The 14,480-nt window shown below is 35.5% G+C and overlaps 1 protein-coding gene across 1 annotated transcript in view; it reads right to left on the bottom strand.

Moving 5' to 3' along the window:
* Positions 1 to 4,952: 4,952 nt before the first annotated feature.
* Positions 4,953 to 14,480, bottom strand: part of NCAM2 (neural cell adhesion molecule 2) — a 568,041-nt gene continuing 558,513 nt past the window's right edge. The window contains exon 18 of the mRNA XM_005895596.2: positions 4,953 to 10,456. Within this exon, the coding sequence (XP_005895658.2) occupies positions 10,345 to 10,456 (112 nt within the window). The 3' untranslated portion in view covers positions 4,953 to 10,344. The remainder of the gene's footprint in view (positions 10,457 to 14,480) is intronic.

The raw sequence follows: 14,480 nt of genomic DNA on the forward strand, positions 1-14,480 counted from the left end.
CAACCCACTCCAGTATTCTTGCCTGGAGAACCAGAATGTGTCTGGTGATGAAAGTAAAGTCTGATGCTATAAAAACAATATTGAAATTGTTCTTTCCAGCATAAGAACCTGCAGTGCTATGTCTGTGAATCAAAGTATATTGGACATAGTCAAGCAGTAATGATAAGACTGAACATTGACATCTTAGGAATCAGTGAACCAAAATGGACAAGAAGAGTGAATTTATTTCACATGACCATTATATCTACTCCTGTGGATGAGCATCCCTTAGAGAAATAGAATAGTGCTCATGGTTAGCAAGAGAGTCCAAAATGCAGTATTTGTATTCAATTTCAAAAATGACAGAATGCTCTTGGTTCATTTCCAAGACAAACTACTCAACATTACTGTCATCCAAGTTATGCCCCAACCACTGATGCTGAAAAAGCTGAACTTCAGAAGTTCTATGAGGACCAACAACACCTTCTAAAACTAACCTTTCTCCCCCTGAAAAAGATGTCATTTTCATCATAGGGGATTGGAATGAAAAAGTAGAAAGTCAAGATACACTTGGAATAACAGACAAGTTTGGCCTTGGAGAACAAAATGGAGCAGGGCAAAACTAACAGAGTTTTAACAAGAGAACATGCTGATCATAGGAAATACTCTTTTCCAACAACATAAGACTATACACATGGACTTCACTAGATGGTCAATACCAAATCCAATTTGATTATTTCCTCTGCAGCCAAAGATGGAAAAGGTCTATTCAGGAAGCAAAAACAAGACCTAGAGCTGACTGTGACTCGGATTATGAGCTCCTTATTGCAAAATCCAGGATTAAATTGAACAAAGAAGGGAAAACTACTAGGCAATTCAGGTATGACCTAATTCAAACCCCTAATGGTTATAAAGTGGAGGTGATGAATAAATTCTAGGGATTAGATCTGATAAACAGATTGCCTGAAGAACTATGAATGGAAGTTCATAACACTGTACAGGAGGAAGTGACCAAAACCCTTCTAAAGGAAAAGCAATGCAATAAGGCAAAGTGGACTTAACAAATAGCTGAAGAAGGAAGAGAAGCAAAAGGCAAGGGAGAAAGGGGAAAATATACTCAACTGAATGCAGAGTTCCAGAGAATAGCAAGAAGAGGTAAGAAGGACTTGTTAAATAAACAATGCATGGAAGTAGGAAAAAAAAGAATGGGAAAGACTACAGATCTTGTCAAGAATATGAGAGATCAAAGGAACATTTCATGCAAGGATGGACATTCTAAAGGACAGAATCAATAAAGACCTAAGAGGAATGGAAAAAAATTAAGACGAGATGGAAAGGATATTTAGAATAACTCTACAAAAAAGGTCCTAATGGCCGGTATAACCGCAGTGATGTGGTCACTCACCTAGAGTCAGACATCCTGGAGTGTGAAGTCAAATGGGCTTTAGGAAGCATAACTACAAACAAAGCTAGTGGAGGTGGAATAATTCCATTTTATCTACTTAAAACCCTACAAGATGATGCTGTTGAAGAGCTGCACTTAAAATGTCAGAAAATTCAGAAAACAGCATAGACTGGGAAAGGTCAGTTTTCATTCTAATCCCAAAGAAGGGCAATGCCAAAGAATGCTCAAATTACCGTATTTTTTTATTTAACTTATATGCAGAGTACATCATGTGAAATGCCAAACTGGATGACACAATTTGGAATCAAAATTGCTGGGAGAAATATCAACAATCTCACACATGCAGATCATACCATTCTAATGACAGAAATGGAAGAAGAAATAAAGAGCCTCTTGATGAGAGTGAAAGAGAAGAGTTAAAAAGGTGGCTTAACACTCAACATTCAAGAATCTAAGATCATGACATTCAGTCCCATCACTTCATTGCAAATAGGGGGAAAGTGGAAGCAGTGATTGATTTTCTTTACTTGGGCTCCAAAATCACTGGGGACGGTGACAGTAGCCATGCCATTAAGAGACACTTGATCCTTGGAAGAAAAGCTGTGACAAACCTAGACAGCATATTAAAAAGCAAAGACATTGCTTTGTCGACAAAGGTCCATATAGTCAAAGCTATGGTTTTTCCAGTGGTCATATACAGGTGTTAGAGTTGCACCATATAGAAGGCTGAGCACTTAAGAATTGATGTTTTCAACCTTGGTGCTGGAGAAGACACTTGAGAGTCCATTGAAATGCAAGGAGATCAAACAAGTCAGTACTAAAAGAAATGAGCCTTCAATATTTATTGGAAGGACTGATGCTGTTGCTGAAGCTCCAATATATAGACCACCTGATAAGAAGAGATGACTCATTGGAAAAGACCTATCTTGGAGAATTTTGAGCCCTACTTTGCTAGAGTGTGAGATGAGTGCAATTGTGTGGTAGTTAGAACATTTTTTGGCATTGCCTTTCTTTGGGATTAGAATGAAAACTCTCCTTTTCCAGTCCTGTGGCCACTGCTGAGTTTTCCAAATTCCCTGGCATATTGTGTGCAGCAATTTAGCAGCAGTGTCTTTTAGAATTTGAGGCTTCTCTGTCCTTCAGTATTTCCCATATTTGCTCAAACTCATGTCCATTTAGTCGATGAATGGTCAAAAAAATCTGGTGTGTTTCTGTCCATGGTGTCACAGAGTTGGACATGACTTCATGACTAAGCAACAATATCTGCTAAATAAAATTAATTAATATAAGAAACAATACAAAATTTAAATTTCTCCATTTTTCACTCTTCAAAGCTTATCTAATGCTACTTTTAACTATATATACATATATATGTCTATGTATACATATAAGTGTGTGTGTGTGTGTGTCTATGTTTGTGTGTGTGTTTGGGCAATTTACAAAGTGACAATGGGACATCATTTAATTCTAAGGTCACCCAAGGGGTCTCTAAATCATCGGGCATTACTTATTATCTCCATTGTGCCTGGAGGCCTCAGTCTTCAGGAAAAGTAGAAAGAGCCAATCAATTCTTAAAATCAGCGATAAAAAAGATAACCCAGGAGACCTCCCTGGGATGGAAGGAGGCTTTACCAATAGCTTTCCTCCACACCCACATTGTCCCTAAGGAACAGGTTGGTCTTAGTCCTTATGAGATGCTATGTGGGAGACCTTTTGTTTATGTCAATGACCTCTTCTTAGATCCAGAGGTTCAGACCCTCCAATCTTATACCATGGCCATTGGGCAATTCCAACAGGATATACGCTTGTGGGGTATGAACCAGGACCCAAAAGATTCTAAAGAGTCACCACTATATGCTCCAGGAACTCAAGTCCTAATTAAAGTCTGGAAAGATGGGTCCCCAAAGGCTCAACTCCAGCCCACATGGAAGGGCCCCTACCCTGTAATACTTTCTACCCCAACAGCAGTCAAGGTACCAGGACATGACTCCTGGATTCACTACTCATGAGTCAAGCCATGGAAGAAAACAGAAGAGGACACTTGATACACCTGTGAGCCCCTGGGAGATCTCAGATACCTATTCAGAACTACCAATGAGTGTCATTCTAATGAACACCCCCAAAACCTGGTTTCTGGGGATAAGATTTCTCAGGATAGCTCTAAGGAGCCAACACAGCTTGACAGAGACTGTACTCCAAAACAGACAGGAGATAGATCTTCTGATTCCTGAACAAAGAGGGACTTGAGCTATCCTGGCCATGTGAATTTAAAATTGACCAATGTCCCTACTAGTCCTTGTTATGCTATATTGATGATGCCTATGATTATTCCATGTACTGTCAATTGTCTAACCTGTTTTGTCTCTGCCCAGGTCAACCAGCTACAACATGCAGTGCCAGTTCAACAAAGATATAAAACTACAGCTGACCACGGAAAATATCACACACCCTTGGACACCGCTATAAGGACTCTGAGGATTGAGACTAGCAAGAGGGGGAGGCCCAATACCCCTCGCTGCCCCAGTTCAGCAGGAAGTAGCCAGAAAGACCTCGACGCCCCTATTCCCAAAGAATTGGGCCTCACATCTCTTGAGGGGGGGAATGTTAGGTAGGTAGAATAGGGAAAAGGAGTCCAAAATGGCAGTGGCTAAAAGACAAGGAAGGTCCGAGGACCAGAGTGAAGACTTCAGGCAGAACAAACAGCACTCCTGGCTAAGCCTAATTTGCATAGGGCAGGCCCAGGTGGAAGAAAAAACATATAAAAGGAGGAGCCAAAGTGCTTTCTCATGGATTCTGTCTCCCGTGTGCATGCGCGCTCTCTCTCTCTCTCACTCTCACTCTCTCTCTCCCTCGCTCCCCACACACTCCTCCACTCTCTTCTCTTCAAGTCTTGGATTCTCCTGCTATCTTCTAAATAAAATAGAGCTGTAACACTGAAAAAAAATAATAATAATAAATAAAGCTTATACTGAAAGTTATCCCTTGTGAAAGTTTGGTCATTTTTTTTTCATTTTAAGAATGAATTAAATTTAGTTTTAAAAATAAAATTAAAGAAAATATTTGTTAAAACTTCTGAGCAATGATTAACTTTTTTTATAACTCACAAAGTCCTAAAAAAATGATCAACGTGAGAAATAAAATTGTGACATAAACTAGAACTATCTTATTTCTAAGGTGTCTTTTTACCAAGTGCATATCAAATTTCTATGTGCCTCAGAAGTACCGGGATGGCTTGTTAGAAAGACAGGCTCCTGGGCCCCTCTCCCAGATTATTCTGATTTTTAGGTCCATGGTGGGGTCCAGAAGTTTACATTTTTAATAAGTTCCCAGGTGGTGTCAATGCTACTGGTCTAGGGGCCATGGTTTGAGATTCACTGCTCTTACCAAGTGTTTATTCATTACATTCTCTGACTGGACAAGGTATAGAAGCCAAAAGATTGAGTCAGGATGAGGCAAGATGACAGAAAGCATTCTCTTCTTTTGAAAGTATAGAGATAGGTCTGGGAACCTCTTTCAAAAAAAAAAAAAAAAATTGTAAAGTCATAAGCTCATTCATTGCAAGATACTATTCAAAATAAACATAAATGCAACACTTTATTAAAGTAAAAGTATTTTACTATTAATATACAAATGGTGAAGAGTGACAATTTTGATATACTGTAAGCCATACTTTCAATGTCTTTCATAAATACAAAACTTCAACATTTGCAGTATCATTTTTACAGTTTAGACATATATACACAGCATTTCATAGGGACATACTCTATTGAAACAAAAAGAAAACTTTGTGGTCGCTAACTTAACAATATAGAATTTGAATGGCATATATAAGTTAAAGAAAATAAAAGGCAGCATGTTTCAACGCATACTGAGCACAGCATAGAATTCACATACCAAAAAATAAGATTCTTTTTTAAACTTTATTTCTAAGTTTACAGATGCCTAACAGAGTTTAGAGGCAAATGCTAAACCATGAGCATCCCTTCAAAACTTGGAATAGATATTTTTTCTCTTTAACAGTACCATTTATTTTACATAATGCCTGTTTTTCTCTAAAATAACTCCTATTTGCAAAGTTGAATCATAGCTTCTATGTATGTTAATTCTCTTCTCTGGATTTCTGTAAGTTTCCTCCTTTGCATCAGTATTATTGGCCTTAATTTTTATCTATACAATCTTCCTTGTCCTTGCTCCAACACTTCTCACATGATGGTCCTTCTTACCTACTCCTAGTGTCAGAGCTCAGTTTGCCTTTCTGAATTTTTTCAGCTCTTTGTTTCATCTATTCTCCAATGTCTGGTTGTGATTGAAATGCTCCAATAGTCAATACTTCATTTTTCCAAGGAAGGCTAAGACCAGATGCTAAAAGATATACGCTTTAATTTTAGGAAAACGATTAAAATAAGTGGCAATATTAACTTTGTATGGGCAATTTTTATATTAAGAACATCATGTGGTTAAAATCCTGAAAATATTTAAGAAATTACAGTAGTGGTACCAACTAATGTAGTTAAGGTGTCAGTAAAATCCTATAGTGAATAATAAACAATTTTTCTAAGGATATTAACTATGTTTACTAAATAAATATTAAATGTTGCATATAGTATGAGCTTAAGAGAAGAAATTATTAGCATTGTGTGTAATGTTGTTAAATAGCTGCATCTAATGAGAAAATACAATTTTTAAGAAGGAAGAAGAGGAACTTGGAAGGAAATCATATTTGTTCAGCAATTGCTACATATAGACTCAGTTACATGTGTAATCACTTCATCTCAACATTATTAAGTCTGTAAGTAGAAGACATTTTTGAGAAATTTTCACTTTAGGATTGAAGTGTTTCATTTTTATGAGCCTTCCACAGTTGAATTTTGGCATATGCTAACACATCCATATGTGATTTCAGTGTGAAAGACAATGCAATAATGATTTAAAGGGTTAATATGAAGATGCAAATCTTTTCTTTCTAAAGATGAATAATGCAATCCATCTCATTTAAAAACTGTAATTTCATCTACTTATAAAGTCTGTTGAATAAGCTCTTTGGATATGATTATGAAAAAGAACCCATGAGGTATTGAACTTGAGCATTTACATTATTCTTCATGAAAAACAACATTGCAAATTTAATATGTAATTGTAATATGCTATTTCAATATTTCCTAAAATTAAGAAATTGAGATTGTTCTTTCTACCACTTCAGTTGTAGATATTTTCATCAATTATTATCTTATCGTCAACAATAAAGGATGGTTTATGATCCCCAGTCAAATATATAACAGGAATAATGTAGACCCAAGTGACACCATAATAATTTATCCTATTTGAAATAGTAGTCTGTTGTCTTTGTTTCACAACTAGTAAAACTCAATTTCAACAATATCTAGAAGGTATTTATTGTCTAGAACAACGATACAGAACAATATAAGTATGTTTTATGTGTGCATTAAAAGAATCGCTTTATCAAGAGTGGAAATAAGTTACACAGAATAATTTGTTTTATTGAGATTTTGTATTCAAGGTGAAGTAGCCTGAACTGAGCTTATTCACTAAATATAGATAAGACAGTATCATTCAAGTGTCATAGATATAAGCAAAATATATCAATAGAGATTGCAGTTCTTTTTTCTTTTAATAAAGATCATGCTAATCCAAAGGCACAAATACCTCTTAATTATTTAAAATAAGAAGCATAAACTTAAGGTATGAGTATAAAGTTACAATTAATTGTTGGCACTCAAATAAATAATTTTATTAATAAAAATCTTCTATTTATATAAATGTTTAATTCAAAACCAAGATTCATGTAAATGTTTCTGGATCAAATAGCCTTTGAAAAAATGCTTTTGTAGGTATTAGTAGTAAAAAATGCAGGAAAAATTGAGAAGCATTACATTAATATTAATGTTAGATGTTAGAATCAATCGAATGGCCATAAGTCAATCCACAAAAATAATAAATAAATCTTTAGAAATCAAAATTTTAAAATTTCTTTGCAGATCATTGTAAAGTATATTGACACATTAATTTGTGCCAGTCTTAAAAACAAAATACATATTAAAATTCTAATATTACTTTTCTCTTTTATATGTCATTGAATATAGATTGTCACTGCCTAATTGCACATAACCTATCAAGAAATACCAGAATTTTCAGTGATGTTTTTGCTTCTTTAAAATAGCACAGCGTTCCAATTATTTAACACTACCTATATTCAGTTCAATCTTTTGACATTTTATACTAACATTTAAGAGTACTCTCAGACATTAAAAATAATATTTATACAGATGTATGGATATGTTTAGTTTAGAATAAGAATGAAAAATAAACAGATCATTTCAGGTCTACTCATATTTTACAATTTACTACAAACCAGCTCTCATTTTGAAACTTTTACAAGTAGAGTCTTTTGGAGTATTCCATTGAAATGCTTTGAAAAAAAAAAAAAGAAAGAAAGAAAAAAAAAAGGTTTATCACAGTATAGCCTTGCTGTTGCAGGGCATGGATTTCAAGGACAAGAGATAAGGACCACTCAGACAATTGAAACAATGCACTTGAAACAGTCTGTTTACAATTAGTTTCAGATTATCTGTTAACTTCAGATCATCACTCCACATTGGTGGCCAAAAATTTAACAGCCTACATATTTATATATAATGTACTTATATATATATATAAAAGAATTATTTAATCAAACTGCTTTATGGTGAAAAGTCCAAAGAAATGACAGAATCAGAACTTTCAGACTGAGGAAACAAAAATCTTTGTTCTTTATTATGATTTCTCTGCTCTTGAAGTATAGCACAGATATCACAAGAGTAAACATGCTAAACTGCTTTCTTAAGTTTTTCTTTCACTGTATTTACTTTAAAACCATGTAGCCCTATCCTGGAAAAATAAGCATCCATGCCGATTGCTTCCTGGACACTTTGCTAAGCCCAGTTACTCTGCACAAACTAATTCAAGTATTTTTTTTCTTAGTTTTAGCACATTGATACAAAAGGGAAAACAAAGGAAAAAGAAAGTAAAATAAAGCGAAGAGATGATCAGAAAAGCATAACTTAAACAGCAACAGTCAAATTCGTTAAGAGACCAGTTAGATAATTCCTACTCAAATTCCTAGGTAGGCACAGGAAGTTTTTTCTTGAGGATGTGCCTGAAAGGATAGCAAGGAGAGATTCCTGCATCGTATAACCCTGTACATCATGGCAAGGACACTGTGGAGATTTAGTGCCTGAAAGTGCAGATGGGCACCTTCTGTCCTCTAATAACCATAGTTTTGGAGAGTTAGTTGTCTCTCCTAAGTTGACAGTTTTAAGCACTTTGTAAATAAAAGCGTTCATGAGTGACGTTAGTATTACACTTAATATTTGTCAAAAGATCCCCATAGAGAGATACCCTAAAGCAGCAGTATCACTCTCCACTGTTAAGACTTTCCTCCAACGTTCTATTGGTCTGCATTTCCTAACCTGTCTGTTATATTTAAGCTTCACCACCTGAAACACGAAAAGTTATGAATGTGATGGGGCCTAAAGAAACCTTTGGCTCTCTAGGGTAAGAAGTAACCTACAACTTGCTCCCATTTGGTATGTCTACTTATAATCATAAATACATATTTTTAACCTCATATATAAGTGAAAAGTATTTTTCAGCCTTTTACCTCTGGGAGCTTGCATAGCTTGGAAGTTAATATGTATTTCTTCTGGTACATATTACTAATAAGTAATATTAGAAAATTTGTGTTGATTATCTGAGGAACTTCTTCAACCAAAATTGTTTATCAAAATCTTAAAATGACTTCTAGCTACCACATCCAGAATAAAAAGACATAGTGGTGATTTAATCATTTGTCACTGACACTTTTATGGCAATGTTTAATGTTAATTTCTCCATAACTTAACCACTAAGGATCTTAAGTTCCATTAGCCAATTACATATAATGGTTAACCTATAACATTGGGAAAATGAATTTTTAAAGAGAGATTATCTAAAATAATGGGGAAAATGTATCTGAGGATATGATTTGCAGTATTTAAACACTAAAGACATTTTTTGATTAAAATTACTTTAAAAAGTAAAAGATAACCACATATATCACATTTATAAATATATCAAGACAACATTGATATTGTTCCCATTTCAGTTTACTTTATTTGAAGCTGAGGGCAAAAAATCAATAGTATTTCACTTGCAATACATTTTCATTGTGTGTAATCCATTATGAGTGAATGTGGCATCTATAAGAGATAGAGATTTATGGAGTCTTTCTAATCTAATTTTACACACAACTAATATTCGTTCAAATGGGTAACAATTTTGATCTGGCACTTCAGCGTCTATTTATTAACAATTAACATTGACGTAGCACTGTAATTATAACTTAAAAAGAATTTCCCAAAGTGTCTCTCAATATTTAACATCTGCTAAAGATAACTAGCTCCTTCAAGCCTAAATTCCCTGAAGTTCTCTGGATGAAAAGTGTAACCTTAAGTATTTTCATCTTAACCTGAAATCCACTTTAATAATCTATTTGCCCAAAATTGTACTAAAAAACATGCAGGGCTTTTTTATACATTTAGCTCACAAAGCTTTTGTTTTGCTTTTTCTTAAACTCCTATTTGTGGAGAGGTTGTGGTAGGAAATACACTTCTGAAGAAATAGAGCATTTTACCTATATAATAAATTGCAGTACTTCAATCATAGAGTCAATTGAATACACAAGAGTTGGTGCCAGTCAGGTCTCTATTTAAATTCATAACAAAATAAGCAACAACAGTACAACAATAACAACAAAAGGAAATGGACCATGGGCAGGAATATTGGATCTTATGTATACGTGTACAAGCTATTCCAAGCTAGAAGTTTCCCAAGAAATTAAGGTCAGTGGAATAATTTTGGTCATAGGGTCACTGCAATCCAAATGCTCTTTGTAGCATTCATCATTCAAGACTGTAATCTTCCTGTTATGCTTTGCTGTCATCTTCTTTTGATTGAATGATGTCGTTAGAAACCTTAATTTCTATCGTTTCTGGATTTAGGACTTCTTTCCCATTTTCTTCTTTTAAAGGCAATTTTCTGGAAGAGAATATAAAAATAATAGACAATTGGCTAAGGCTCTTTAAGTGATATCCATAAATATATAAATTATTGTTTTGTAGAAGGAAATGGAGTACAATTAGGTGGCTCAGATGGTAAAGAATCTGCCTGCAATGTGGGAGACTGGGATTCAATCCCTGGGTTGACAAGACTCCCTGGAGAAGGGAATGGCAACCATTCCAGCATTCTTGCCTAGAGAATTCCAGGGACAGAGGAGTCTGGCAGGCTACAATCCATGGTGTCGCAAACAGTGAACATGACTAAATGACTAACACACACACACACACACATAATAGAATGAATAAAAAAAATCAGGTTTGTTAAAGTAATAATTAAGTTACAAATAGAATTCACCTCTGTGACTTTAACCTCACCATTGTATGGAATAATGAATGCTACTGTGCTAGTTCCTCTGGGATATATTTGCAATTTTTTAATATATCTGAATGAGAAGAGAAAGACATTGTCTTCTGAAAGTCAAAGCTATTACATGAAAACAAAACAATCAAAAGTAAATCATTTCATTGCTGGGAGTGAAGTATCATCTATCTTAAAACTATTCAGTCAGGCTCTCTTTTATGATTATTATAAATAGTGCATTCAGAATTCTTCTTGTCTGTTTTTCCCAAGAACTGAAAATATCAGCCATAAAGGAGTATAAAAACAATGAGTTACTTCTAGCAGCAAAATATACAGAAACTTAGAGCTTAAACAGGAGTGCAGCAAGATGTTTAAATTCAATATATCTCTTACAGAAGTATTTATTACACTTGTAATTAATCAGTGTTTTCAATTAACTCTTGGATGGTATATTTTTGTATATGTATATTTATTCATTACTTATGCTTATGTTAAATTATATTTTTAAAGATTACTGTTAATTTTGTTATTTTTATGTTAAATATTTTTTAATTGAGAATCGGAATAATTATTAAATTATCTTGCTTTGATTTTGTTTTGTTTTCTTTCAAAATATAGCCCTGTTCTATATAAGGGCATTTTCATAGCCAGCTTTCATACACCATTATATCATAGTAAATGTTAACTAACAGGTAGGAAGTTTCTTTGTTGTATAATATTTTGTTTATTGAAAAGATTTCTGATTTCTGAAGGGGAGTGTACAGAACCCAAACTAAAAAACTACCTCTGCAAGAGTCAACTTCAAATTAGAGTGTAATAATCCCTAACTGAAGTCATTAAAAAGGGCCTGAAGATTTAAACCAAAATTAAAGCTTCAGAGTAGTACTGCTACCTTTGTCTAAATATTATTATTATTATTATTATTTTTCCCCTTGAGTGAAGATAAAGGGGATTTATAAAAAAGTCATTTTCTTCACCTGTGACAACACTCAGCCTTTGATTTAGGATGAGAAGCCTAAATCAAATTTATCTCCAAGAGAATACTAGCTAGTAAAGAAAAATGATGTTTTTTAACAATAAAATATAAATGTCGTTTTGGTAAGCAGTATTTAAAGAATAATGTGATCACCCTGATTTTGGCAGTATCAAATATTTTCAATTGTTATTGTTGTTCAGTCACCAAGTCGTGTCCAACTCTTTACAACCCCATGGACTACAGCATGTCATGCTTTCCTGTCCATCACCGTCTCCTCGAGTTTGCCCAAGTTGCTGTCATTGAGTCGGTGATGCCATCCAACCATCTCATCCTCTGTCATCCTCTTCTCCTTCTGTCTTCAGTTTTCCACAGCGTCAGGGTCTTTTCCAATAAGTCAGCTATTGGCATTAGGTGGCCAAAGTATTGAGGGTTCAACTTCAGCATCAGTTCTTCCAATGAATATTTAGGGTTGATTTCCTTCAGGAGTGACTGGATTTATCTCCTTGCTGTCCAAGGGACTTTCAGGAGTCTTCTCCAGCAACACAGTTCTAAAGCATCAATTTTTCAGTATTCTGCCTTCTTTACTGTCCAGTTCTCACATCCAGAGAACTGGATGTGAACATCTTTACTGTCCAGTCTCTCCACATGACTACTGGAAAGACCGTTGCCTTGACTATCTGCACCTTTGTTGGCAAAGTAATGTCTCTACTTTTTAACACACTGTCTAGGTTTGTCATGGCTTTCCTATGAAATTAGAAGCAATTATCTAATTGCTTTGACATTTGCAGTGGTTTTAGAGCCCAAGAAGACAAAATCTGTCACTGCTTCCACCTTTTCCCCTTCTTTTTACCATGAAGTGATGAGACCGGATGCCATGATCTTAGTTTTATTTTTTTCAATATTGAGTTTTAAGCTGACTCTTTTACTCTCCTCCTTCACCCTCTGGAGACTCTTTTGGCTTTCTGTCATTAAAGTGGTATCCTAGTAATCAAACTGAGTTTCATCCAGCCAGGCATTTTGCATGATGTACTCTGCATATAAGTTAAACAAGCAGGGTGACAACAGCCTTGACGTACTGTTTCCCCAGTTTTGAACCAGTTTGTTGTTCCATGTCTGATGTACCTTTCCCCCCTTGATTTTCACTTCTCTTTTTCTTCAGCTTTCTGTAGAGCCTACTCAGACAACCACTTTGCCTTCTTGCATTTCTTTTTCTTTGGAATGGTTTTGTTTGCTGCCTCCTGACCAATATTACAAACCTCTGTCCAAAGTTATTCGGGCACTCTGTTACTAGATCTAATCCCTTGAATCTATTCATCACCCCCATTGTATATTCATAGGGGATTTGATTTAAGTTGCATGACTGGCCTAGTAGTTTTCCCCCACTTTCTTTAGTGTAAACCTGAATTTTGCTATAAGGAGCTGATGATCTGAGCCACAGTCAGCTCCATGTCTTATTTTTGCTGACTATATTCATCTACTCCATCTTCAGCTAAAGAATGTAATTATTCTGATTTTGTACTGACCATGTGGTGATGTCCATGTGTAAAGTTGTCTCTTGTGCAGTTGTAAAAGCGTGTTTGCTATAATCAGTTCTGATATATAGCTGTATATAGTCCTGTTATATATTCTGTTCTCTTGGCAGAATTCTGTTAGCCTTTTCTCTGCTTCATTTTGTACTCCAAGGCCAAACTGGCCTGTCTTTCCAGGTGTCTCTTGACTTCAAACTTTTGCATTCCAATCCCCTATGATGAATCGGACATCTTTTTGGGGGTTAGTTCTAGGAAGTCTCCTAGGTCTTCATAGAACTGATCAACTTCAGGTTCTTTGGCATCAGTCATTGGGGCATAAACTTGGATTACTGTGATGTTGAATGGTTTGCCTTGGGAACAAACCGAGGCCATTCTGTCATTTTTGAGGTTACACCCAGAACTGCATTTTTCATTCTTTTGTTTAATATAAGGGCTATTCCATTTCTTCCTTTGGATTCTTGCCCATAGGAGTAGATGTAATGGTCGTCTGAATTAAATTCACCCATTCCTGTCCATTTTATTTTCTTTCCAACTATAATGTTTATTTTTTTTAATTTTATTTTCAAACTCCACACAATTGTATTAGTTCTGCCAAACATCAAAATGAATCCATCACAGGTATACATGTGCTCCCCATCCTGAACCCTCCTCCCTCCTCCCTCCCCATACCATCCCTCTGGGTAGTCCCAGTGCACTAGCCCCAAGCATCCAGTATCGTGCATTGAACCTGGACTGGCATTTTCACTAATTCCTAAGATGATGTTTATTCTTGCTCTGTCCTGCTTGACCATGACCGATTTACCTTGATTCATAGATCTAACATTCCAGGTTCACATGCAATACTGTTCTTTGCAGCATCGGATTTTACTTTCATCACCAGACACATCCACAACTGGTCCCGCACCTTCCTTCTTCCTGAAGCTGTTAGTAGCTGTCCTCCAGTCTCCCCAGCAGCACACTGGACACCTTATGACCTGGGGGGTTATCTTTCAGTGTCATACCTTTTTGCTTTTTATACGGTCTGTGGGGTTCCCATGCTAGTATATTGGAGTGGTTTGCCATTCCCTCCTCCAGTGGATCACGTTTTGTCAGAACTCTTCACTATGAGTGGTCCATCTGGGGTGGCCTTACATGGTGT

This window comes from Bos mutus, chromosome 1, assembly GCF_027580195.1.
Source record: "Bos mutus isolate GX-2022 chromosome 1, NWIPB_WYAK_1.1, whole genome shotgun sequence".
Taxonomy (NCBI): domain Eukaryota; kingdom Metazoa; phylum Chordata; class Mammalia; order Artiodactyla; family Bovidae; genus Bos; species Bos mutus.